This window comes from Mauremys reevesii, linkage group 4 (genome assembly GCF_016161935.1).
Source record: "Mauremys reevesii isolate NIE-2019 linkage group 4, ASM1616193v1, whole genome shotgun sequence".
NCBI lineage: Eukaryota > Metazoa > Chordata > Testudines > Geoemydidae > Mauremys > Mauremys reevesii.
The window spans coordinates 17,915,209-17,942,694 of record NC_052626.1 but is presented as its reverse complement, the minus strand read 5'-3'; the positions used below and the strand labels follow the sequence as shown (position 1 = coordinate 17,942,694).

General features: G+C 45.1%; 1 protein-coding gene across 4 annotated transcripts in view; it reads left to right on the top strand.

Moving 5' to 3' along the window:
- Positions 1-27,486, top strand: part of CEP170B (centrosomal protein 170B) — a 143,911-nt gene that overhangs the window by 70,256 nt on the left and 46,169 nt on the right. For all 4 annotated transcript variants that reach the window (XM_039536697.1, XM_039536698.1, XM_039536695.1 and 1 more), the window contains exons 3-6: positions 6,779-6,868; positions 9,514-9,592; positions 13,538-13,596; positions 14,990-15,128. In XM_039536697.1, coding sequence (XP_039392631.1) covers positions 6,779-6,868; positions 9,514-9,592; positions 13,538-13,596; positions 14,990-15,128 — 367 coding nt within the window. The remainder of the gene's footprint in view (positions 1-6,778; positions 6,869-9,513; positions 9,593-13,537; positions 13,597-14,989; positions 15,129-27,486) is intronic.

Below are 27,486 nucleotides of genomic sequence, written 5' to 3'. Positions count from 1 at the left end.
CCCTACATTCCTTTCCCCCAACACATGGTGCCCACACTTGGGGACTTGTTCCCTGCAGTGTGTGCCCGCACTGGGCCTAAGTGGCCCCTGGACCGCCCACTGTAAGCTGCCTCCGTCACTGCAATCTGAAATGGTGCCCCTACCTCAATGCCACTTAAATTTGGCCCAGATGCAACTTCCTTTGACAAAACCGTAGCTTTAACACACTGTGGCCGCAACCTTTGAACCTAAAACCACAACTTTCTGACAGCCTTATTTATCTCCCGTACACTGATCCCTCCTGGCACTGAGTTTCAGATCCAAAGGTTGAGTTGCAAATCTTGATCCTGTGCATAAAGCTGAAGCGGAAGGGTTTTGCCTGTGGGTCCTGTGCTGAGCCTGGGGAGAAATGGAATCTGGACCTACGTAGAGACCCGGGGTCTGACTGCTACTAAACCGTATGGGGAAATGTAAGGGACGGCTTGATTCTCCCCCGTCTCTATCCCCAGGCAGGTTTCTGATCCTGTGGATCTCACTTTGAATCTGTCAGCGGCCCATTGTTTTCATTCCTCTCTCCTCCCTGCATCATTGCTGGAGCCCTCCCTGTTCTCTATCCATAGAGCCATGGAGACCTGCCATACAATATCTGTTCTCTGCGTTATGGGATCTCCCTCCATGGGGACTCCGCTACTTTGGATTCCTGCACTGCAGAGCCACATTTTTAAGCTGCTTATAGTTCTAACCCAGCAGGCTCAGGATTTGAGGCTATGTGACTAATGTGGTGAGCGTGTTTTCAAGGACCACAGACATACGTGGGTAGTCGCAGTAAATGAAAGGGCTGATGCAGGGTGTTGGTGGAGGTTTTGAGATTGGCACACAAAGATTTAGGTAGGTGTGTTTGGAAATATGCCCCCATCTAATGTAGGCTTTAGGGGGCTTATCAAAGTGTACAGTACCTCTCCCTTTGAATAACTTTGTTAATTTGAGGTAAATGGTAAGTTTTAGGTATTTAAAACATGGTGTAGTATAGACTGTGTTGGAGAAACAGAGCAGCGTAACGTTATTAAGAAGTGATTATATTTACGGAAAAAAAATACTGTGTAAGTCAAGATTGTATTGTTCCATGTTACCCTTCAGAAAATATGGTAAATGCTGTTACTGAGTGTTGAGGAAAAGCACACTTCTTGTCTACAAGATAAATTATTTGAACTGATAGTGGGCTCTGTACTAGAACTGGAGAAACTTTGAATTTCTCCTTCTGCCCCAGGGTGGATTTGATTTAAATCAAATTGATTTAAATCATGATTTAAATCACTAGTCAGGAAGACTTGATTTAATCATGGATTTCTACATAAAAGTGCATTCTTGTTGGTTGTTATAACCTTAATACATATTCTGCACAACTCAGAGATAGATGTTTCATTTTTAGAAGGTCCACACTATACATTTTTAAACAGTGATTTAATTTGAAAACTTTTCAGATTTGTTTTGTAGCTATATAAAAAAAATGAATGATTGTTTGGTTATTTCAATCTACCAAAGGTAATTGAAGCTGATATTTCTGAAGTCATTGGGAGGTGAACTATCTCCAGTTCAACAGGTTAATCATTAATATTTGGAGGATTTTCTCGTCATGCTGTATTAGGAAGAGAACATCACCAGACAGACATTTAAATTGTTTTTATTTAACTAAAACAATGTTAAGTATTCTGGATTTTTTTCTTCAACAGCAAACATATAATATTTTAACAAAACAAGGATATGTCCCTCGCTTCTCACATTTATCTCCAGTCTTTTTCTCCTTGTCCAGAGCTATTCCACCCCCAACAAGCTTCTATTCATTGAACCTTTTGAAACTTTGCACTTTTAGATTGAGGTAAGGGATTGACTCTGTGTACACAAATTTGCAGAGAGACAATAGAGTTGAGGTCTGTTATTTGTCACCTCTATATATTATTTATTTAAAACATTTTTGCTGTTAGCAAGCATGTTACCTCTGGAGACACAAATCCACAGTTTGAGAACTACTGCAAAACGAAACATCTCTGATGGTATCTTCTAGTCTGAGCACTGAGTCCCATTGGGTAGATAGAAAGATTGACCTAAATAATCTATACAGAAGCCCCTGGAACCCCATAAGATTGGGTCCCTAATCCATGAACGACTGGAACTCATTTACAAAACTTTTCTTAAACATTATATGAATATATTGTCTCATACATTCTAATTCTATAGTATCTTAATTAGAACTATCTTTAGATAAGTTTTTTTCCTCAAAAAGCATTTTATCACCAAAAATATGATTTTAAATAAAAAAATCCATTTTTTAAATTATTATTTTTAAATCATTGATTTTTATCCACCATGTTCTGCCCCCTCCCCATCTCCTGGGGTGTAACCCTCTGTCTGGCTCTTTCCAGCTCTAGGCTTCCATTCAAACAGTTGTTCCTCCACCCCTTCATTTGAGAAGATGAAACCCTGTTTTTGGTGTTTCCAAGTGGAATAGAAGTGATACTTGTATTAGTGTTGGAATCATAGATTATTAGGGTTGGAAGGGACTTCAGGAGATCATCTAGTCCAACCCTCTGCTCAAAGCAGGACCAATCCCCAAATGGCCCCCTTAAGGATTGAACTCGCAACCCTGGGTTTAGCAGGCCAATGCTCAAACCACTGAGCTATCCCTCCCCAGTGCCCTGTTTATCTCTGACTTTACTCCTCCTGAGAAATACTTACAGCTGTCAGCTTGTTTCACTTGTTTTTTGCTTTATAAAGACTGTTTTAGACAAGCTGTTGTGAATTTTTTTAAAAGAAGCGCATGAGAAATTCAGATAGCAGTGTTTCCATTTTGACGTGTCTCCCCCCACCCCCCCACGTTACATAGAGCACTGTTGTATTTTTGCAGTGGAGGATGCAATTTGAACATGTTTCTCACTCTATCACCTTCATCAGCCTGATTGAGTCAAAATGCTTAATAAGCTGATGGTTCCTAAAATTCTGACGTAAATGAGGCTGTTCATACTCTGTGTGACTTTATCCACCAGGGGCCTGACTAACTCCCAAGGAGGTCGGTGAGAAGACTCTGACTTCAGTAGGAGTTGGATCAGGCTCTAGTCTAACAATCTTGAAGCTGATCAAAGTCCCTCTTGTTCATGAGTAGGATTTGAAGCATTCTGCTCGAAACCGGAAGAACAAAGGTTGATTGGCCTCCAGCCCTTAAGGTTACTGTTACACTGAAAGTGAAAGCTATTTCTCTTAAACTGAAGGGTTGTCATCATAGGCCACTTCTGCTCCCAAATAAGAGTGAGCATGGGCAGATTTGCATGGAAATAACTAAAGGTATGAATTACAACTCATGTTAGTTATTTTGCTTCTGGTTTCCATGTAGACAAGCCCTCAGGAGCGCCTGTTGCTGATTCTTATGGTGTGCGTTTGTTGACACAACTGAAAGCAATAAAATTCCCTTTTCTGCAGGAGAGCACAGCATTTTGCATCAGTGTTAGTTGTATAACGGTTAAAATATGAACTTTTTTTTAATGCTTTCTTTAAAGAGATGCTGCCAAGTAGTTTCAAGACTGTGGGCCAGATTCTTCACCCTATTTCTGGTCCTTTTGCATCACCAGTGTGGTACAAGGAAGATGCAATTTGGTTACAGCTGAAAATTCTTCCATGGAGAAGACTTCTTGGTTCTGAGTCAGCATAGTCAGCTCCTACACCAACCTATCCCCTCTTGGTGTAGGAGTTGTGATGGGAGTGGAGCAGATCTCTGCTCCCCTATGGCAATTCTCAGCTAGCACATGGGCCCTACGGGACAGTATCCAGCTGTCATAAGTTCCAGTAGCCCCAAGGCTATGCTAATGTACATCAAGGCCATAGCCAGGGAAGTTTGAGAATCAGGGAAATGTAACCAAACCCCTGATGTCCACACTCCCTATGTCCCCCTTCTACACGGACTGTTATCTTGGTGCAAGAGAGAATCAGGACCTCTATAACCTGTCATAAACTTTTTTTTTTTGGGGGGGGGGCTGGAGGGGTAGGGGAATCATCACATGTTTGCTGCGTTAATTTCTGTGTGGCACACCATAAGTGCCAGCTGGCTCTACGATAAATGTTTATTAACAAGCATTGTGCCCAGAGCTCTCCATTTCTGTAGACACCACTGATGACTGTGATGCCTCAAGCATCAGCTAGCCCAGGAACCAGGGAATCCCTGTTCGTGTTAGCTGCTGGTGGCTGGTACAAGACCTTTCATTATGAATGGTCCAGCCAAGAACTTGTATCAAAGGGGCTCTTCCAGAGTGAGGCAATAACTCAGAGCAGTAGTAAAACTTATACCTATGTCTTGATTTTGGCCCATTATTCTCCTTCCTGGTCCAATTCTGCACGGTGCTGAGCACCCACAGCTTCCATCGATGGCAGTGGGTTTGTCTTGACTAGGATTCAAGGGTGTGTTGCTGTTAGAAGATGAGTTAATGTCCTAAAACTCCAGTCTAGCCAAGTCAGTGTAGACTTTTAACAAGTGCTAAGAAGATTGAGTTGCCACTAGGCTTCAACTGGACCAGCTTAGCACCTGCTTCCCTGACTTGCCACACGAGAATAGGAGGACTTGTAGCCAATGCCTTCCAACAGCAACAAACCTTTAAATCCTACTGGAGGCAACCTAATGGGTAATGAGCACTCAACATCTTGAAGGGCAGGTTCCTTGGTCGTCTCCCATTATGACAGCGGTATATCCTGCTTGCACCGTTGGGCCGTCTTTTGGCACTGTGAAACCACATAAGAGATTGTATTATCCTTGAGGGCAGGGCAGGGCAGCTTGAGTTACAGCTTGTGGAGGGAGATGAAGTCTTTATCAAAGGAACTCATGGTCCTGAGGTATGTGCAACCCTCTCAGATGGTCCCTTGTTTTAGGCCCAAAGTTGCCCACATTCCATACACATTTGGCGGGACTCTCTTCTGTCATTGCAAGTTATTTACATCAGAGGTAGAGAGCCATGAAACTGAGGTTACAGAAAGAATTACAATAAAGGGATGAAGCCCGCAGCCTCTTTGAGGCAGGGACCATTTTGTTGTTGTTCTGTTTGTACAGCACCCAGCAAGATGGGGTCCTGGCCCATGACTGGAGCTCTTGGGTGCTACTGCAATACAAATACAAAATAAAAATGAACACATTTCACTTCCTGTGTGAGTAGCCCTGTGTGTCCATGTCTGTGTCCGTCCATCTCTCATCTCGGGTCTTCGTCACACACTATGTGGCCCAATGGCTAGGGCAAAAGCCTAAGACTTGAGAGTGGGGTTCAATTCCCTGCTTTGCCACAGACTTCCTGTATGACCCTGAGCAAGTCACTTAGCCTCTCTGCGCCACATCTGTATTATCTGGAGATAATAGCCCGGCCCTCCCTCAGAGGTGTTGTGAGGATTAATATGTTAACAATTGTGAAGTACTTTGAAATAGAGTGATGGAAAAGGCACTATATGAGAGCTAGAAAGTGGTGGTGTTAGTAGGGGCTTGCCGTAAATGTGTGGGAGTCTAGCAGGCGCTCTTGAATGTTACTTCTCTGCATGCAATATCAGTTGTCCAGAAGACATTTTCATATCATGGAAACTGTTGTACAGCTTTAACTGTCATGGAAACTTCCTGGCTCAACTGCCTAGAGTAATGACACCTATTGGATGGCATGGCAGTTAGAATTGCCTCAGCAGTAAGGATCATTTTTCATTTGAAACTGACTGTATTTACATTCAATGGTGACCCACTTTACTTAGAGATTTATTTTTTTTCATGAGATACCACAATCTTAGTGATGCACCCTGAGGCAAACCTGTTTTTTTTTCCCCATATCTAAGCAATAACTTCTGCTTTCTGCAGTAGGTTGCAAATGACGTAGGCTATCTCACGATATATAAATATAACCTCCAAATTGAATATATGTTTGTTTCCAATCAACCAGTTGGGGTCATTCTGGAGGACGCATTCCCATGGTTGAAACTTAGTTTGGAAAAAAGAAGAAAAAGCTGAGGATTTATCTGCTGCTAGGAACATTATCAACATGTTTGACATCAGCAAGGGAGAAAAAATTATAGGAAACTGTTACAATATTTGTCACAAAAAAGCCATTCTTTTGTTTTAATTCTTGAATTCTCATGAAACAACAGTGCTGGCCTCTCTTTGCTTAAAAGCAGGTTGGTAGAGCCATTTTTAGAATAGTGTTGTGGAAGCCAGTGTGTCTATACCTGGAGAAGGGGAGCAACTCCTCTCTTCCAACAGCTGATTGATAGATTTTCAGTAAAAGTGTAGCTTTGCCTCCTTACTTTGGTGGTTTGTTCATTTTTGCAGATACCCAGAGATACTACAGAGGTTTATATTGATGTGCTTTTCATTGACTGGTCTAGTTTTTTCCAGTTAGAATTCAGGTCATATTGGGAAATTGAAAATAATCCTAAATATAGAGCAGAGAGTTTCTGTGACCTCATTTAAATTTTTCAAAACTATAAAGATCATGTACAAAATAGAACACACACAGTTTATTTTACCTGTAGTTAATTTCATGCATTTTGAAGATTAAATGTACTGAGTGCAAGTAACATCATGTGGAGTCAGTGGGACTATTCCTTTGAATAAATTTACCCATGTGCAGGTATTTCCAGAACAGAATTCTTACATAATAAAGTAATTAATAATATGTTATCTCCCACCAACCCCCATACCAGGTGAGCCTAATATCACCGTTTTTGTTTTTTTTTTATTAAGCTAACCCCTTGTGTCTGGCCAGTCTCAAATTCATTATGCCTTTGTTCCCAGTCCCGCAGTGTGGATAAGCAGCATGCTGTAATCAACTATGACAAGGACAAAGATGAGCACAGGGTGAAGGATCTTGGGAGCTTAAATGGGGTAAGTTGTAAATTCTTCAGCTGGCTAAGACGTATATACTGTGTATGTCTAGGTCCTAATCGTACGACATTTATGAGCATACTTAACTTTACTTGCGAAATAGACCCATTTTGAGTCAATGGGACTTACTCATGGGAGTGAAGCCTAACACCTGCGTAAGTGTGTGCATGGCTGGTTTGAGTAGTGAGTTGTTTAACTAGAAGATAAACACACATCCATTGAAGTTATTTTCCTTTATTTTGGTGCTCTCTCTCTCCCCACCTCTCTGCCCCCCTCAACCTCAGCCTGGCTGAACTCTTCAGTTGCTAATAAAATTGTAGAGCTGGTTGGAAATGGGTTGAAATTTTGTCTCTGTTTTGCATTGAAATTTTCTGACTGGCTCTATAAAACTGCAAAACCAGTAAAGATTCTTCAGTCAGCTGTTCATGCTAAGCAGGGTGACCTTTGCGACAAGCCAACTGTCTTACTAATTAAGGATGTACAGTATGGAATGCCATTTAATTTCTCTGAGATAAACCATTTAAAAATCGCCTTTTAAATAATGAGAATAGCCCCCCCCCCCCCCCGCCCTGTTTCTGTTATTAAGCTTGAAGGGAAGCGTGGCCTAATGAATTCAGCATAAAACTGGGAGACGCACTCTTGAGTCTTAATCTCTGCTCTGGCACCGACTCACTGGGTGGCTTCAGGCAAGTCACTTAGGGCTTGTCTACACACACAAGTTGTACTGCTTTAGCTAAAGCGGTGTAGTTAAAGCAGTACTGCCCCCTACTGTGGATACAGTTATATTAGTATAAAGGTGCTTTATACTGGTAGAGCCCTTTCTGTAGGGAAAGGAGAATACACTGTATCTGTATAAGATACCTTTATAACTATGTCCACATTGGGGGTTGTACTACTATAACTATTTTGGTTTTAAAAAAATCATTCCCCTTAAATAGTACACTGGTACAAAAACTGTATGTAGACCAGGCCTTGGGCTCTCTGCCAGTGTTGTCCTCTATGCAATGTGCATGATCATGCGTCGTTATGTACCTCACAGAGGCGTTGTGTGAAGGGTAACTAATTGCTGGCAAAGTGGTTTGAAAATGGAAAGCCCTGCAGAAGTGCCCAGTATTATTATTTTGTTACGTAAATACTGTAGACGGCTCATTAGCTCAGAACTTGAGGCAGGCAAGTCACTGTGGCAAAGCAGCAGCAACAGCTGAAAGGGACTGATAGGTGATGGCAGAGGTGATGCAGGCTGCTGTGCTCTTGCTTTAAATAAATATGAATATTTAGTAGTAGTAAATACAACAAACAAGCATTCGTTAGAAGAGGTAAGCTCTACGTTGGGACGTTTGTACTCTGTAAGGGGAGACAGCCCCTCTCCCCCTGGTTCGCCATGCCAGGCCAATGGGGACTGCGAGAAGCGGCGTGGGCCAAGGGATGTGCTGGCCGCCGCTTCCCGCAACCTGTTATTGGCCTGGCATGGCGAACCGTGGCCAGTGGGAGCTGCGATCGGCCTAACCTGCGGACACTGCAGGTAAAGAAACCGGCCCAGCCCGCCAGCGGATTTCCCTGATGGGCCGCGTGCCAAAGGTTGCTGATCCCTGTTCTAAACTATATTTCACTGGATTTAATACTGGGTCTTGTCACGCATGCTTAACCTGGGCCATTGTGAAAGGATTAGGAGGGGGAAGTTATGCCCCGGCACTGAAGGCATATTTGCTCATTTTCCTTTGTAAACCTGTTTCTTCAAAGTCATTTTTGAAAGAGTCAGTTTTCTGGTGTGTTTCGCAAGCAGTGACTCCGCCCTTATCCATCCAGGGAAGGAATTGCACTGCAGCTCTGAAAACCTGACAACTGGCAGCTGCTGCTCATTTCCTATCTATATAGAATTCCACCTCCGAGCATGTGATAATTCCCAATGTTTGCCAGTGCCCATCTCCTGATCTAAGTGCAGCTGTGTGCCTAGCCCCCAGCAGCATGCCAGCATTTGTTTGCCTAAGTTTGTGATCTCTTTTTATTTTTGAACTGGACGTACAAAAAGCACTTACACACAATTGCCTCATTCTCACATGTGGATTCATTTCTTTCCTATTAGGAGGCCTGGAGTCAATTTCCAGCTCTGCCTCACACTTCTTGTGTGACCTTGGGCAAATCTCTTAATCTCTCTGGGCTTCTCTTCCCCATCTGTAAAAAGGGAATAATTAGCTTGTAAGCTCCTTGGGGGAGGGGAGCATCTTTTAGTTCTGTGTTTATACAGCACCAAGCACAATGTGGCCTTAGGTATCACTTCAATACAAACAATAATGATGCTTCCTCTCATGCCTGTCCCCCATCCCTAGTCTCTCCAGTTTATTTAAATTGTAAGGTTTTTGAGGCACAGACCTGTCTCATAGTATGCACATGTGCAGAGCCTAACATGGTGGTGTACTCATCTCCATGGGGGCATGTGGGTGTTACTGTAATGGCGAAAGAAAATTAAATCCAGTACACAGAATATGAATAGTTCTAACGATTGTCGAACTATATTTTGTTTTCACTGGCTTTTAGGTGGAGCTAGGTGTTTTCAGAGTTTATACATGTGTTCCATTGGGTTGCTTGGCTAAATATGTAAACATTATGCCTTTCATCAAAAGAGGGTCTGTGATTCTGTCTTGCAGACTTTTGTGAACGACGTCCGGATTCCTGACCAGAAATACATCACATTAAAACTGAACGACGTGATTCGCTTTGGCTACGATATCCTTATTGCCTGAGCAGGGCATGACACACTATTTTTGTTTTTAAGTTCTCTGTTGTTATGTTGAGGGTTAAATACCCTTAATTATGGCTAATGACTAAGTGTGTTGGTATTGCCTTTCAGAGCCTCTGCATGGCTCATCAGCTTAGAATTTCTGCACTGTGGGCTTGATCCAAAGCATGCAAATATCAGCTCCCTTTGATTTCACTGGGCTTTGGATCGGGCCTTATGTTGGCAGTAGCTGCACCCATCATAGGTGCCATCTCTAGCTCTCATATCTTAATGGGACTAAATAAGAGGTCCCGGATAATCTCCATCCAAGAATATTAAAGGAACTGGCACATGAAATTGCAAGTCCAATAGCAAGGATTTTTAATGAATCTGTAAACTGGGGGTGGGGGGGTGGGAGGAGCATACCTTATGACTGGAGAATTGCTAATATAGTTCCTATATTTAAGAAAGGGGGAAAAAGTGATGTTGGAAACTACAGGCCTGTAAATGTGACCTCAATTGTATGAAACAAATTTTGAAAGAGAAAGTAGTTAAGGATGTAGAGGTGAACAGTAATTGGGATAAAATACAACATGATTTTACAAAAGATAGATCATGCCAGACCAACTGATCTTCTTTGAGAAGATAACTGATACTTTAGACAATGGAAATGCAGTAGATCTAATCTACCTGGATTTCAGTAAGGCATTTGATATCGTTCCACTGGGGAAATAATGAGTTAAAGTGGAGAAGATGGGGATTAATATGAGAACTGAAAGGTGAATAAGGAACTGGTAAAAGGGGCAAGCGACTACAAAGGGTCATACTGAAAGATGAACTGTCAGGGAGGGAGGTTACTAGTGGAGTTCTTCAGGGATTGGTCTTGGGATCAATCTTATTTAACATTTTTATTAATGATCTTTGCACAAAAAGTGGGCGTGTGCTAATAAAATTTGCAGAAGACATAAAGTTCCTCCAATACAGATGAAGACCGGAATATCATACAAGAAGATCTGGACGACCTTGAAAACTGGAGTAATAGAAATGGGATGAAATTTAATAGTGGAAGGTGCAAGGTCATGCACTTTGGCACCAACAACAAGAATTTTTGCTATAAGCTGGGGACTTATCAATTGGAAGAGACAGAGGAGGAGAAAGACTTGGGTGTATTGGTTGATCACAGGATGTCTGTGAGTCACCAATGTGATGCGGCCATGAAAAAGCCCTAGGATGCATCAGGCATATTTCCAGTAGAGACCTGGAAGTGTTAATACCATTATACAAGGAACTGGTGAGTCCTCATCTGGAATACTGTGTGCAGTTCTGGTCTCCCATGTTTAAGAAAGATGAATTCAAACTGGAAATGGTGCAGAGAAAGGCTACTAGGATGATCTGAGAAATGGAAAACCTACCTTATGAAAGGAGACTCAAAGAGCTTGGCTTGTTTAGCCGAATCAAATGAAGGCTGAGGGGAGGTATGGTTGCTCTCTATTAAAATATCAAAGGAATAAATACCAGGGAGGGAGAGGAGTTATTTAAGGTAAGCACCAATGTGGCCACAAGAGCAAATGAATACAAACTGTCCATCAACAAGTTTATGCTTGGAATTAGTTGAAGATTTCTCACCATCAGAGCAGTGAAGTTCTGGAACTGCCTTCCAAGGGGAGCAGTGGTGGCAAAAAACCTAACTGGCTTCGAGACTGAGATTGATACGTTTTTGGAGGGGGTGGGATAATGCAACTTCCTACAATGGCAGGTTTAAACTAGAGTAAGTGGTGGATTCTCTGTAACTTGAAGTCTTTAAATCAGACGGAGGTTAGGGGGTCTATTACAGGAGTGGGTGGGTGAGGTTCTCTGGCCTGCAATATGCAGGAGGTCAGACTAGATGATCATGATGGTCCTTTCTGACCTGAAAGTCTATAAGTAGAATTTTTTTTTTTTTTTTTTTATGGAGCCCTGGATGTTACACTTCTCTAGGCACCAGTCTGGGAGCAGACATGAAATTATGTATAGTTTTTACAAGTGTGTGTGTGTGTGTGTGTATGAGAGAGAGAGGGGTGGGGGAGAGAGAATGAGAAAGAGAGCTTGCACAACATCCTCCTAGGATTTTATTTTTTTACCCCTTCACAGTACAGATATTCTGCTATACTGAGGCCCATCCCGTTATTTTCAGGAAAAACTTGTCTGCCAAAAATGCACCTGTGTTGCTTTGCCTGCAGGTGACTTGTGCATGCAAATCTCAGTAGTTAAATGTCTAGCTCCAGCAAATCGCTACTGGCGCTAAATATGTGGGTAAATCTATTCATTTTGCAGCTGCAAACTGCACCTTGGTGAGGGAGGCCAGGCCCTGGACATGTGACTACTGTTTGGTTATGAAATGTGTAGACAACCCGTCTGTGCTGAAACATCCTTTGATATCTGCATCCTCCCCCTTCCAACCCACCTAGTGGTTTGTTCCATCCATCTGTCACATCTTGTCATTTAGGCTGTAAGCTCTTTGCTGCAGGGACCTGTCAATGACTAGGTGTTTGTACAGTGTGTGGCATGATGGGGCCTCGGCTTGGTGAAGGCCTCTCCATACTGCAGTATAAGGCACTGATCCAGCAAGGTGCTTACACATGTGCCCCATCTTGAGCGTGCGAGTGATGGCAACAGAACTTCTTGCATACTTAAAGTGAGGCATATGTTCACGTGCCTTGCTGAATTGTGACTTGTATGGCTAATCTGTTGGCATATTATTAATAATACTCCAATATCACCTCTTGGGATCTCTGATTTGATATATACAGAAACCTGAAGAAGACTATTGTAAACTTGAATGCATCCAAGGTATTAAGCCAAAGGCCAGAGTGCTGGTAGGTTTTAATGACTGTGATACAGATCTGAACTTTTCCAGTAGCTCTGGGCATTGTACGTCATAGTACCAGGGCCTAATCATGCAGCCTTGACTTGTGGCTATTCCTGTTGAAATGAAATATTGCAAATGACTAGGCATCTGTATGTTGCTCCTCAATGGGAAGACTTCCGAGAGTGAGGGCTGCAGGGTCAGTCATCATTAAGCACAAACTGCACCAAATATGATTTCTGCCCATTTGCCAGGACATTTTACAGAGTGCTTTCTGTGCCTCTCTTCTTCAGCCCTATACTGAAGGCAGCATCTTTTCTATGCTATGAGTCAGCTGAGCTCTGTTGCATAAGGGCGTGCAGCTCTTTTTCCATTGAGAGTGGCACTCACAGGCTAGTGAGGTTTCCCTGCTATGCTCATGCCACTTGTGTCTATTTTTAGTTTAACATTTCCCACCCTGTTGTTTTTTTTCCCCCTTCTGCTCTGTGTAATCTTTACAGGGCTGCTTTACTGAATGTTTCCTTTATGCATTTTCTGTGCAGCAGAAATTATCTGAGCCCAAACACATGAGTATTGCCCTTTTGGGGAGGTTTTAGCATTTCACCCCTCCCCCCCCGAGTTACTCTCCACACAAGAAGCTAATACTGACCAAAAACTTGTTAGCGCAGAGCAGGATTGAGCCCTGGTCCTATGTGGCTATGCAGGGAACTAAAGCTACCCATCCTCCGCTTGCACAACCACATAGGACTATTCCAGTTATGGCTTGGGCATTGAGGGGGACGGGCAGGAGGAGCTGTGAGTGAACAGTCATGGCTCTGAATTCCTTCCCACGGCTCCTCCTGGTCCAGTCCAGCTGTGTATCACACAGTGCTGTGCCTAAAGGCTAAATATAGCCTATAGAAATTGATCTATATGTTGCAAAATATACAGTGTCGTTTTAAGGCAATAATTATATTGGGCTGTTTAGTTCTGGTAGAGTGACGACAACTTTCAGTTTCTTCATCAATTTTTTCCTTTTAGGCTTTTCCAGTTGTATAATCACGTCTGTTTCAGCTACAGTATCGCTATGTATTTAATTCCTTCCCTGCTTCCTTAACAAGTGCCGTACATTCTAACATGTATGTCTTGGAACAAATTCAACACAAAGTACCAGAGGAAGCATTAAAGGTAAGCACGCATGTTGGTTTTGTATGGAGATACTGGTACTTGTGAAGCGATGACAGCATTAAACAGCAAAACCCTACAGCATTTTCTTAAACAACACCCTACCTTTTTCAGCACACCGGTGACAGCTTTGATAATGACTTGTGGAAAAAACCACAACTTAAGGTTTCCCTTCAAAATGTGCTTGGGAGGACCTCACCTTGAGGATAGATGTAGCTCCCAGCTAGCCCAGATCTACTCTGTCCTTTCCCAACACTAGCATCTAACTGAAATTATTTATGATTTCATGACTGCCTGCTAAACTAAGGGCACTTTAGTGTATAAAGATGAACCCTCAGCACATTCAACTTTTCTTCAGCAGGAAATCAATGTCCTCCTAGAAAGTAAGCAATGAAGAGTGAATACCTTTCTCTGGGTGCTGTGGCTTATGTCAGCCCCTTAATGCTTCCTCCAATGAGCCAACGTTTGCTCAATTTACTCTCAGTAACAATCTCAATTTCAATAGCCTCTTTGTCTCTCCAAAGATCCTAGATCATCCTTATGACTTTCCTTATAGAGCACTTTCACTTACTTCAATGAATTGGCTCCCCTAAGCATGAGCTGCAGGATCAGATACAAAGCAGACCAGACTCACTTCACCCATGACAGAAAGTCAGGCCCCTCTGGGGTGGAATGCCATAGGTGTTTCACAGCTCACAGCAACACTACGCAGCATTTAGAACAAGAAATACCAATGCCAAATGTCAACCTTCAATTGACAGTTATAGTCTCACACCCCAGGTTCCATATTTGTCTACTTGTGTAGGAGGGTAGGAGTGGGTGAATCATTCATTGAACTTACTCAGACCTGGTTTTTATGGAAACACCCTTTTCTGTAGATCCAATTAGATCATTGAACACTGCCCAGCTGTAAGGGGAACCTAACTTTATGCAGTACAGCTTTCCGCGCCTTCTGTCCAGATGTGAGACAATTAATGATAAAATATGTTGAGGTGTCACTGAAGCCTTAAGAGAAGGTAGATAAAAGGATGGGTTTGGAAGACTTCATCATGCTGTTGTGAGACTAAAGAGCGGTGAGAGGGTTCAGTATTTGAATTCTGAATGGAAGGGGCGTTCATTCTAACTGTCTTTAGGTTATTTTTTAAAGTGTTTCCTAATGAGATGTTTCTTGGGGCAATGTCACTTAATATCCTTCTAAATGAGGTATTTGAAAGCTTCTCAGCTGGTGTTTATATAACTCCATAGCCTTTGTTCAGGCATGTCTTTTATTCTTGTTCTCGAGCACAGCCACGATATTTGTTCTTATATCATCACATGGGGAGATAGTTTGCTCTTTTCATTGCCTGTTGTATGGCACTGCATAGCCTTGTCCACATTTTTGCTTCTGTGTCTGCAGCACGAAAAGTATACTAGCCAACTTCAGATGAGTTTCAAGGGCACCATGATGAAAAGAGTGGAGCAGCCGGTGGAACATGGTGGTTATACTGAATCCCCGCAAGCAAAACTGGAGAGAGGAGAGAAGAAAGCAATTACAGGTACTTGCTCAGAAACCAGTTAGTCAGGTTTCAAAACAGTCACTTCCAGTGCATCTTGATTTCTTTGCTGATTCAGAATTGAACTCCAGTAATACAGGCTACTTTTAGAAGCAATTTTAAGTATTCTTGTTTCAGACAATGAGCCTGGCTGTCTCTTATGCAGTCTTCAGGAGAAATTTGCCAGTCTGACATTACAAGAGAGCTGTGCTATTGCAATGGTATTTGCAGTGGGATGTGGGCAGAGCAGGTCTGGCTAATTCTTGGCACCTGTCTGGTTTATTTTTAATTTCTTACCCGGGAACTGGCGCACGAATGGTGTGAGTGACTCAGCTTGGAAAATGCCAGGCTTCTGTGGATGGGCGCCAACATGCAGGGGATGGCGGCAGTATTGGATTCACTAAAAGCCCTTTGTGGTCTTAAGTAACTGCACTTCCTAACGTGATGGGGGGGATTGACCTCTGTTGTATTTCGGGATGAGTGGATTGCTGCAGGAAGCATAAGGACCATAGTGAACCTTTTCAGTTCAGCTGAGCCCCTTCCGATATCTTCTCCCCCACTCCCTTAGTCTGTTGTTCCTGCCTACTCCACCTCTGTGCTCCTCTTCCCCATGTCTAATCCCAACCAAGATGCCTCCAGCTTCTTCCCTACCCCTATGGTATTAACAGACATAGCAGCCTCTCTTCATTTACTTTACGCTCATCAGAGTCGTGATGCAGCTCCTTTAGTGGTGCCCCAAGTGCATCGCTTAACTTTGGAGCTTGAGGTGTGAGATGAGCAATGATCAGCAGTAATGCACTCTGGTGGCTTGTTGCCTGCCATGCATTCTAGAAGCCCCAAAGTGCCAGGAAAGTTGAAGTAAGCAGTAACCTGTGGCCTAGCAGAGAGGCTGTCAGACATACTGAATGGGCCCTGTAGACCCGCAAAGGAAAGAGAGGTAGGTGGCAAGAGGGAAGGGGCTGGGGGAACATTGTGTGGTTAAGGGAGGAGATGCAGGGCCTGGGTTGCAGGAGAGGGATGAGAGGGGTGTGTGGATTTGGTACAAAATCTTTGTAGAAGCATCTGTCTATTTAGATACTCAGGTGGATCTGTCACTAGTCCTTGCCAGACTGAATGTGGTGACCTTAATCTGCCATATTGTGTATTGCCCTTGTGAAAATCCCACTAAGCTGGGAGAGTGTATTAAAGCAGCATAGCATTTCTCCTCTGTATTTTTCCCTGTTCTTCACTCCTGCTGTGTGTGAAAGCACACATGCGTTCCTGCTCCTGACTCTCATTCCCTGCCCCGCAGAAACCTTTTCTCCGGTGCTTTCCATGTGTCCCGGTGTCACTCTTACTTGTAGTGAATACAGCAGACGTGGCACATTCCGCCTTGCCTCCTCAGGAATTGTTCACAAGCGCTCAGTTAGAGGGATGAGCTTGGCTGTGATTAGCTGTGACACAGAAGAGGGTGAAAGGAGATGAACTATATCTTGGCTTTGGGGAAAAGTGTCTAGCCCTAGTGTGACATGAGCCAGATTCTTGAAACGAGTTGCAAATATCCAGTTTGTATGCTCCAAATGTAATTAATTTACATTTGTCACTTACTGGCTGACATCTTGGCAGCATGCAGGGATTATGCAGGCGCTTTCTTACTTTGGTTCTTTTTATCACTTGTCACCTTGCAAAATATGCAGGGCTTTTTTTTTTTATTGTTTTCCGATTGAACCCATGTAAGGTAGGCAGTTGATATTTGGAAATATCTGCAAAGGCAGCATCTAATGTGATACCTCGAGCACGGTGACCTACTTTCCTGGTGTGTAACTCTTGCTAACCCATATTTAATTTTCACTTGCAGGAACAAAACTTAGGCGAATCCATAATGATTCAGATTGCCTAGGAGGGGTGAATTTCAAGGATTGTGTTGCTTGCTCCCACTGCTCAGTGTCCAGTCTGACAAAAGGTTGAGTGTCATCTGCAAAGTGCTGAGCTGCTGCTGCTGAGCCCATTGAAGGAAGTGGGAGTTGAGGGTGCTGAGTATTTTGAAGGAGGCACTCAGCACTTAGCAGGATGGGACCCAGTGGCCCTCACCCACAGCCCACCGAAATCAATGGAAAGAGCTTGATGGGCTTTGGATCAGGCCTGCAACCCTTTGGAAGAGGAACTAGCAGAGATCAGACTTAGCCTGCATCAGAGTTTGACTCATTCACTTTGTCTTCAGTTATACATGCAGTTTTACTCTGTTTTTTTTGAGGATTGGCAGTGGTTTAAAATCATTATGTTCTTACTGCCATTGATATCTTTCCAGCAAGTGGGTTTACTTAGCAGAGCCGCCCGGGGGAGGGGAGGGGGGGCAATTTGCCCTGGGCCCCGCAGGGGCCCCATGAGCCCTGACCCGGCGGCGGTCTGGGTTTTCGGCGGCATTTCGGCGGTGGGGGGCCCTTCAGTGCTGCCGAAGACGCGGAGCAACTGAAGGGCCCCGCTGCCGAAGACCCAGACCGCCGCCGGGTGAGTACAAGCGCCGCAGCTCCCCTGCTTTGCCCCAGGTCCCCTGAATCCTCTGGGCGGCCCTGTTACTTAGGGGCAGTGGGAAAGAGGCTTTGGAGAGAGAACCGTTCTGCTAAGCCTGTAGGTATTTAGTAATTTGCTTGTAGCAAATTAAAGCACGATCTGTGGTGACAATGGCCTTTAAAAATCTATATTATAGTTCCAGTGGGAGGAAAGGGAGCAGAGAGGCAGGGCTTTTATAGGAGGGGAGGTTTTAAAAAAACCCAAAAACGCTAGAGCAGGTTAGGAATGGGGGATGATATTGAAAACAATGAATCAGAAAGAGGGATCTCAACTGTGCTTTTCTGTTTATTCTTTCCCATAATACCCAATAAACCTTTATACTATTAAAAACAGAATCCTTGTGACTTTTTTAAGTGTATTGCCTTTAAAGTGCAACATATAATCAACCATTGGAGCTTGCTCCTACAGGAGGTTATTGAGGCAAGTAGCTTAAATTAATTGAGGATTAGAAATACTTATGAAGAAGAAAAGCAGCCACAGGTTGACTAGCTAGTGTTAAAAATAAGCAGTATTAGTTCTCATGCTTTATGGGATAAGCTGATCCCTGGCTGGATTAGGGAGACATAACTCCCCATGTAAATGGTGTTGCACAATTACTTTGCATTATGCAGATCTGAAGACTGTCTCTGGAGCACTTGCCATTGGCTGTGGCATATTGGGCTAGATGGACCATAGGTAGGTTTTGACATGACAGCTCCTGTGGTCTCCGTGCATAATTATAGATTGATAATACAAATGGTGATGTGTACATAAACATCCTGCAATCCTAGAGTGTAGCTATTTGAACATACTATTGTTGTAGCTTAAAAACAGTGTGGTGCATTGTGTTTTTTTAAAATCCTTTAGTATTCCGAACCTTACAGTGCTGGCAGATCAAAATAAACACTGATGGCTTGATTTTAAGAAGCGTGGCATGCCCAGAGCTCCCATTTGAAATTGGTGCCTGTGTAGACAGGACCATAATTTTTAATTTCCTTCGAATTCTGTGAAACAGTCTGCATACAAGTGACTATTGGTTAACTGTACTGCTGGGTGCTGGAGAGGACAGAGGGTCTTGTGCTTGTGGCACTGGATTGGGACTCCGGAGATCTGGTTTCAGTTTCTGCCTCTCCCACAGAGTTCCTTGGACTAGTCATTTGGGCCTCCATTTCCCATCTGTAAAATGGGGATAATACTTCCTTTGCGTCTGTCTTCCTGTCTAGATTGGAAGCTCTTCAGGAGAGGGGCTGTCTCTTATCCCCTGTTTGAACAGCACCTAAAACAATGGGGCTCTGATCTCTCCTGGGTCTCAAGGCGCTACCATAATACAAGTAATAATATTGATAAAAGTTTAAACCTACTCTTGAGGATGAGGAACTATAACATTTGTAACTGGTTTGCTGGAGTGCTTGCTTCTAACAGTTCTGTGTAGTTAAATTGTGGGGTCCTGTAAATGAAATGGGCAGTTTTCAAGTCTTGGGGCCAAATCCGTCACTGGAGCAAGCTGGTGCAGCTCACGTGGAGTCAGTGGGAGCTGTTGCTGCTTGTGTAGTGGTGGATTTAGCCCTTTAGCTACTTTCACCCTGAGGTCATGGTAACAGCTGCATTAGAGGATAGGAGAAACCACCATCTGAGATATGCAGCGATCTATATCTATATCTATATCTCATCCGATCCAGTTTCGAGGAACCTACAGCACATCAAATACTGACTAAATAATTGATACAAATAAGTTTGGCCATTGCAATGCAAAAACCTCCAATATTAATGTATACTCACATCAGTTATAAGAGACCATGGTATAAGGTTTACCCCACTTAAAAAAAAACCAAACCCTTACAGCTAACAACTGCCAAGGATTTCTTTAGGTTCCCCCCCCCCCCCCCCCAGGTAAATTGTAATCTACTATTAGAAAAAACGATAGAGGTTTTAGGAATTACTTGACTTAAAATATTAAAATTGGATCTTTCCCCACCCCCAGGCCTATTCCTTAATGAGCCTGCTATACTACATCTTCTGAAGATGGAAGTTGTGCTATTAATAATGAATCAAAAAAGGCTTGACTGAGGCAGCGTAGATTTCGGATGCTTTTGTTGGGAATAGCAAGCTTCAAAAACTGGTTATGCTCTCGTCAGCAAAGGAATTTACCATTATTGTCTCTTTTTTCCTTCGTAATTTGAACCTTATTTGGGCTACTGGGTAAGTACCAGCCTTTGGCACTAAACCAGGAGGCTGCCAAGAACCCCATCAGTTATATTATCAAAGAAATGGAACCCCATTGTGATCAAAGCTGCGTGTGTAACGTGAGAGCTTTCTCCCAGGAAGCTGTCCGAGTGGCTGCCTTAATGCATAGATTCCTCTTTTCCTTGTTCAGCTGGATTGCATTTTTGGTCCTGACCCTTGTTGCCTTATCACATTTTTTCCCCCCGAGACTACCCATTACAGGAACACATTGCTGAACAGAACACATGCATGTCGGTAGCCTTCTCTGCATGACACTGTCACCAATAATTCAACATTTATCTAGCTGAATGGTCATGCTGATCTCAGTTCTGTCATCTACAAGAATAGTTTTCAGACTTTCGGCCTGAATTTCTGAGCCAAGAAATACGTTTGAATGAATTGGCATCATCTGGACAGATTGGCATGACACTGGGATGGGTGGTAATGAGCTGCTATCAATTAGACTGACTGTAATATGGTTTAAATGACTGAGTGGTTATTTTTCATTTATGCTCCTCATGGCACCAGCAGTTTGGGCAGTTCCCGTGTTTCTGTGCATTTCCCAACAGCCCTGTGGAAAAAAAGCCGAAAAACTGTGGCTTTAAGGCGACTTGTGTGTAAGGTGGTTGGTGTGTATAATAGGGCGGGCAAAATCGTATAATCCATAATTCCCCCCAGGATGTAAGAAATTCTCCTTTTGGGGCCAGATCCTCAGTTGGTGTAAACCAGTGTAGCTCTGCTGAAGTCAGTGGACCTATGCAGATTTACATCAGCTGAGGATCTGGCCCTTTGGGTTAGAGTTGAAAGTTAGTAAGCTCCACTCACTTAGGCCTGGTCTACACTAGGAGTTTATGTCGAATTTAGCAGCGTTAATTCGATTTAACCGTGTAACCACCACAGGAAGCTAGCTAAGTCCTCCCTAGAGGCTCTTTTAGTTCTCGAGTTCGACCCCCCCCGGGGAGAAGTAGCGCTATTCGATTGGCTATGTGTCGAGTTAGCCTATATGTGGGTGAATCGACCTTAGTAGCTTAGCTGCAGCCCCAGCACACCCACTGTGTTGGTGCTCTGGACAGCAGTCCAGCCTCAGATGATCTGATCAACCACACAAGAAGCGGGAAAAGAAAAATTTTTTTTTTCCTTTTCCCTTTTTGAATCTCTTCCAGTTTGAATTGGACATCGAGCAGCAGCAGCACTGCGCAGCAGTCAGAGCAGCGATGCAGAGCTCTCCCGGGAGGGAGAGATGCAGATCTCAGGGCCGCAAAGGGGACTGGAGAAGTGACTGATCTGATATCGCTGTGTGGGAGAGCTGTGTGCAGTGCTGAGCTGGCTGTGCTCCAAAAAGCGGACCGAAAGGAGAAGCAAAGAGAAGCCATGGCACTCAGAGGATATAGAGGATGGTGCGGGATGCAGCGCAAACAAGGGACCCCAAACAAGGCAATCAAAAAAAAAAATCAAAAAGGCCAGGACCCTCCAGGCCCCCCCCACCCCATCCCCCAGAGGCCGGCACTGCACATCGTTGCGCCACCACCCACCACACCACCTGCCACCACCCACACCATGGATGGGATGGGATGATCCTGGCGTTGGGCAGTTCCTCGGAATGTGTTCGCGGATAAGGGAAGGGCGAGGCGGGAGACAGCGGACAAGGCAGGGCGACAGAGAGCTCACATCTCTTCTTCAGCCAGGATCTCATCAGCAGCCATCCCTCTCCCAGATCCCCCTCCCTCCCCGTCAGTCTCTCCGAGACTCAGAACATCAGTGGATCAGTCAGTATAAACATAAAAACATAAATTTTTTTTTAAAAACAAAAATAAAACTAAAAAAAAAAAAAATCAATATGGGAAGAAAAGGAAAGCATATGAGGAGGGGAGAAAAGCAGAGGTTCCGGATTCCTGGGAGGTCGTGAGGAATTGGGGAAAAAGGGGGGGAGGTTCCTTGTTTGGGTTTATTGGGTGCACTCTTCCGAGCATTGCCTCTTCAGCGCATGCACAGTGGGCATTGCCTCAGGAGGGGCAGGCAGCATAGGGCCCTGGTCTGTGCAGGGTTTGCTGGTCTGTGCTGACCTCTCTCAGCATCGCTCTCTGTCTCTCTGACTGCTGCATCTAATTAGGGAATTAGGGTCATGTACTGCTGTCTTGCATCATATTAATTCCTTTTTATTAGCACAATGGTGGAGCTGCAGAGCAGAGCATATAGGGGATCTTTCGGGGCCAGCAGCCACATTGGAGAGGCTGCAGAGAGGCTTTACTGGAACAGGGTCAGAGTTTCAGCTTTCCAGATTGCCTTGCCAGACAGGGCACAGCAATACATTAACTTAAGCAGGACTTAGCCTAAAGTTGCTGTACTGCAGGCCTGCTGTCCTGCCGGATGCTGCTGTCCCCCCCCCTGCCCAGGCAATGAAGCAAAATTCGAAGCAATGCAATGAGCATGAGCGAAAATTCGAACTTGTGTGAGAGAAACAGAGATGACTGTGTTCAGTGTTGTGTTCCATGTACAGACATAGACTTGTTCAAGAAATCACTTTTCCTCAATCCACACAAAAGCTTTTTTCCCCTTTCCCTGCCCATCCTCACAGCTGTTTCCCCCGCATCCCGCATCCCCTGAAGAGCCGCTGGCGCAGATGGCCGGCGAAGATGAAGCGGGAAGAGATGTTCGATGAACCTGAGGCAGAGCTGAGAGAGGCGGCGGCCCAGCAGCGTGGCCAGAGACCTCAGGAGCAGCGCCTCAGCGGCGCAAGCACAGACAGCAGGAGGACAGGGAGCGGCAGGAGCGGCAGGAAAAACAAGCAGGCGACTCTGGCGCTGCTGATGTTCAACCGGCACAAAACAGCGCGAGAGCAGTCCCCAGGTGCACTGCAGCCCTCCCCGCAGGAGCCCACAACCCCCCCCTCACCCAAAATAACTGTCCCCTGTCCCCCTCCGCCAAAAAAACAAGAATAAGGGGCGAGGGAAGGCGCTAGGCACTGTCCTCCACTTCTCATGAACTATGAGCTGCCCCCTCTCAGCTCCATATGAGAATTGCTTCCTTTCTTATCCCCCTGGCTCACCTGTTCCAGTTTCATCCCCCTGCTGTTCAGTTGTGTTTCCGTCATGTTTTGTTTCATTACTTTTTCATTCATTGCTTTCTTTTTTGACTTTGTTTGAAGGGGGGGGCAGCAGGAACATTAGACAGCTACCAGCATTGCAGTCACACAGACATGGGGGTAGGGCAGGAGGAGTCACAGCACACAGTCAGAGTGGGAGGTGTCCTAGGTCACTCTGGTCCCTGGGTCAGCCCCAGGTCAGTCTGGGAGGCTGCAGGTGCACCAGGCCCCGGCGCCTTGCCAAATGGCAAGGCAGGCCTCCTGGCCCCCTGCAACCCTTCAACCCTTCCCCCACCCCTGAGCCCCTCCCCATCCCCCCATCCCCACCACCCTGCCCCCCCCTACACCACCCCCCACCTACCCTCCCCCCCCCCTGCACCTGCACCCCCCCCCTGCTGCACCTCCTGTCCTAACCGTCCCCCTGCCTGTCATGTCTCGGAGCCTGTCATTCACAGTACGAGTGTGAGTGGTCTGTACATCTTCACACCACAGTACACCGTACTTTGTTGTGTAACTGTGTTCCACTAACTTTATTTAAGTAATATTTTTGAAAGAAAAAAAACTTGAATTGTGTATGTAACTGTTGAAAAAGGAAGTAACTGAACCTGGGGGGGTAAAGGGTGAAAAAGGGTATGAAAAACCTGAAAAGGGGTGCAAACTCTCTTCGGGGTGCTTCTGCTTCTAGCCCCCCTGGATCAGGTCTTACCTTCTCTTCTGCTCTCCAAGCTCTCTTGCTCCTCCCCTCGCACAAGCGGCAGCCAAATCTGGGCTCAACACCAAGTGGCTTCATACAGCAGGTAGCAGCAGCAGGAGCCTCCCTCCTGCATCTCCTTCCTGCCCCTTCACAGCTCCGAGATAAATTGACACAACAAGCACACAGCAAGCTGGCTTAACAATTGGGATCCGAGTGAGGCGAGTCCAAAAAGCCACACTCCACCACCCTCCTGCCCCCCACACTCACCACACCAGCACACTCCACTGTCATTCTGCACTTGCTCAGCCATAGTTGCAAGAGCTCCTTGATGAGATAGGAGCCAGGGAGCCAGGGCATCATGAGCCAGGGCATAGGCGGGGAATGTGTCCCCCCAGGATCACTGCCCTGCAGTTACTGTAGTTCCGGAAGAATCAGGCGCTCTGTCAGGCCAGAGTTCTGAGGGCAGGCGCGTCCCTTGACAGTGCCTTGAAACATGCTACTTGCCATGAACCTTGCGCCACACATAAAACGTCCCCGTTGGTAAAACGCCCCCACCAGGGCTTGCAGCACCATTGAAAAGTAGCCCGCAGTTTTGGCAATCTATAGGGTTGGTCGGGAGGGGCACCCTGGGCCATCTATCCCATCGCGCCCCACCGCACCCATCAGGCGATTGCGCATCTATGCATCTATGATTACCTTTCCCATTGTCAGGTGAACACCCTCAGAGAGCAGCCGCGCACGGTAGGGCGGTGCACGGGTTTGGTTGCAAACCCCCTGTGGTTTGCCCACGCCAAAGTGGGTTCGCTACTGACCGTAGCTGTCTGGCCTCAGGCTTCAGGAGAGCAGGCTGTGGCCCAGGCTGGCATCGGGCAGGCTGCTCGCATCCAGGCTCCCGCACAGGGCAGGGGAGGCCAGCAGCACTATGTTGTTAAAGCAAATGCTTCCACATCCTCCTGGAAGTTTCGCGAGATCCATCCCAGATCTGCATGCCAGCACCCCATCCAGCCTCCCCCGCGCACCCCAGCTGCGGCCCATAATCGCCACGTGCCCCGCATGAACAAATCCAGCCCCATGGCATGAAGGTGGGATCCGCCACTCCCTGTGCTTGTGAGGCTCCCTGGCCTCTACAGCGATTTGTTGACCTGTCGAGCCCGGAGCCTCGATTGCCAGCCTCAGCTCCATGCTCTTGACCAGCGAGGCGTTGGCGGTGTCGGGGACAGCGAAGTGCGAGCAGGCGAGCGCACACCGGCGGTGCCAGCCGCGTCATGCTGGTCAGCTGACAAGAAGCACGGCGTACCGCCGCCCATTTGCGGCAGGGAGGCAGAATGAGAACTGGGACCCCGAGGGCGGATGCACCGGACACAATGCCACACCCCACCATTCACATTTTCAGCAGCAGCATGCAGGCCCTCTTGGGGAAGCTCGAAATTGGCGCGGGACCTAATTTAGTGTGAACTGTGGATAGGCATAGTGTATGCCCTTAATATAATTGCTTATTTAAAATCGGGTTTAATTTAGAAGCTAAAATGTGATAGGAAATTAATGGTTCCTACAAAAATATTTTAGCCAGCCATAAAAAGAGAGAAACACGGTCACCTCCCTCTCCATTTCTAGCTGTGCCCTTTGCATTCTTCTTGGAAGTTGGGTGGAATGAAGTTGTAATTTATTCCCTTATCTTTAGGATGATCAGGGACAGCAGATAAACCCCAAAACAAATGGAGTTTTTTACCCCCCACCCCAAATATTTAATCTTAAAATACTGATACTTATTACCATACCACGTACAATCTGGTCTTGCCATCAAAGCCATGTGGGCAGACTCTGTGCGCTGTTCGGTGCCCCCTAGGAGGTGGAGGGCATTAATTGGCTTTCAATCCTGGCAGTGTAAGGTAGAGCAGACTTTAGGCTGCTCTGATGAGTGCTGGCTGGAATGGCCACCCAGAGCAATGCACTCTGACCATGCCTCTTCCAACTTCGATATGTTCCTTACACTGGGCATTGCGCCATCTTTGTCACCCATGGATCCCCTACACAAGGGGAATACCCAGCTGCCTCTCTAGGGCTGCTGGAGCAGCATAAAGCAGCTGGAAAGAGGGGCTGAGGATCCCGCTAGTCAATTTTTGTTTTCTTTTTCTTTCTTTTTTTTGCCCCCCCCCCCCCCACTTTTCATTCTGTCTTCACAGATACATAGGAACGGCCATACTGGATCAGACCAATGGTCCATCTAGCCCAGTATCCTGTCCTACAACAGTGGCCAATGCCAGGTGCTTCAGAGGGGATGAGCCAAACAGGCAATCACCAAGTGATCCATGCTCTGTCATCCATGCCCAGCTTCTGGCGGTCAGAGGTTTAGTGACTCCCAGAATGTGGGGTTGCATTCCTGACCACCTTGGCTAATAGCTATTGATGGACCTATCCTCCAGGAACTTACCTAATTCTTTTTTGAACCCTCTTACAGTTTTGGGCTTCACAACATCTCCTGACAATGAGTTCCACAGTTGACTGTGTGTTATGTGAAGTACTACTTCCTTTTGTTTGTTTTAACCCTGCTCCCTATTAATTTCATTGGATGACCCCTGATTCTTGTGTTATGTGAAAGAGTAAATAACACTTCCTTGGTCACTTTCTCCACACCATTCAGATATCTATCATATCCCCCCTTAGTCATCTCTTTTCCAAGCTGAATATTCCCAGTCTTTTTAATCTCTCCTTACATGCAAGCTGTTTCATACCATTAATCATTTTTGTTTCCCTGCTCTGTATCTTTTCCAATTCTAATGTATCTTTTTGGGGTGGGGCAGCCAGAACTGCATGCAGTATTCAAGATGTGAGCATACCATGAATGTATATAGTGGCATGATGATATTTTCTGTCTTATTATCTATCCTTTTCCTCATGGTTCCTAACATTCTTTCAGCTTTTTTGACTGCTGCTGCACATTGAGTAGATGTTTTCAGAGATCTTGGATCCTTTTCTTGAGTGGTAACAGATAAATTGGACCCCATCATTTTTTATATATAGTTGGGATTGTTTTCCAATGTGCATTACTTTGCATTTATCAACATTGAATTTCATCTTCCATTTTGTTGCCTGGTCCCCCAGTTTTGTGAGATCCCTTTGTAACTCTCTGCAGTCTGCTTTGGACTTAACTACCTTGAGTAGTTTTGTATCATCTCAAAATGTTGCCATCTCACTGTTTGCACCTTTTTCCGGATCATATATGAATATGTTGAACAGTACTTGTTCTTGTACAGACCCATGGGGGAGTCCACTATTTTACCTCTCTCCAGTCTAAAAACTGACCGTTTATTTCTACCCTTTGTTTCCTGTCTTTTAGCCAGTTACTGATCCATGACAGGACCTTCCCTCTTATCCCATGACTGCTTACTTTGCTTAAGAGCCTTCCATGAGGGACTCTGTCAAAGTCTTTCTGAAAGTCCAAGTAATCTATATCCACTGGATCCCCCTTGTCCATATATTTGTTCACGCCTCAACGAATTCTAGTAGATTGGTGAGGCATGATTTCCCTTTACAGAAGCCACATTGACCCTTCCCTCAACAAATCATGTTAATCTATGTGTCTGATAATTCTGTTCTTTGCTATAGTTTCAACCAAATCCTCCCCAAAGGGATGTCCCTGTCTGAACCACATGCTCCTCTGCACCTGTTGGCCTTCCCCCAGCCCGTAGTTTAAAAACTGCTGTATGACCTTTTTAATTTTTACATGCCAGAAATCCGGTTCCATTTTGGTTTGGCTGGAGCCCATCCTTCCTGTATAGGCTCCCTCTTTCCCAAAAGGTTCCCCAGTTCCTAATAAATCTGAACCTCTGCTC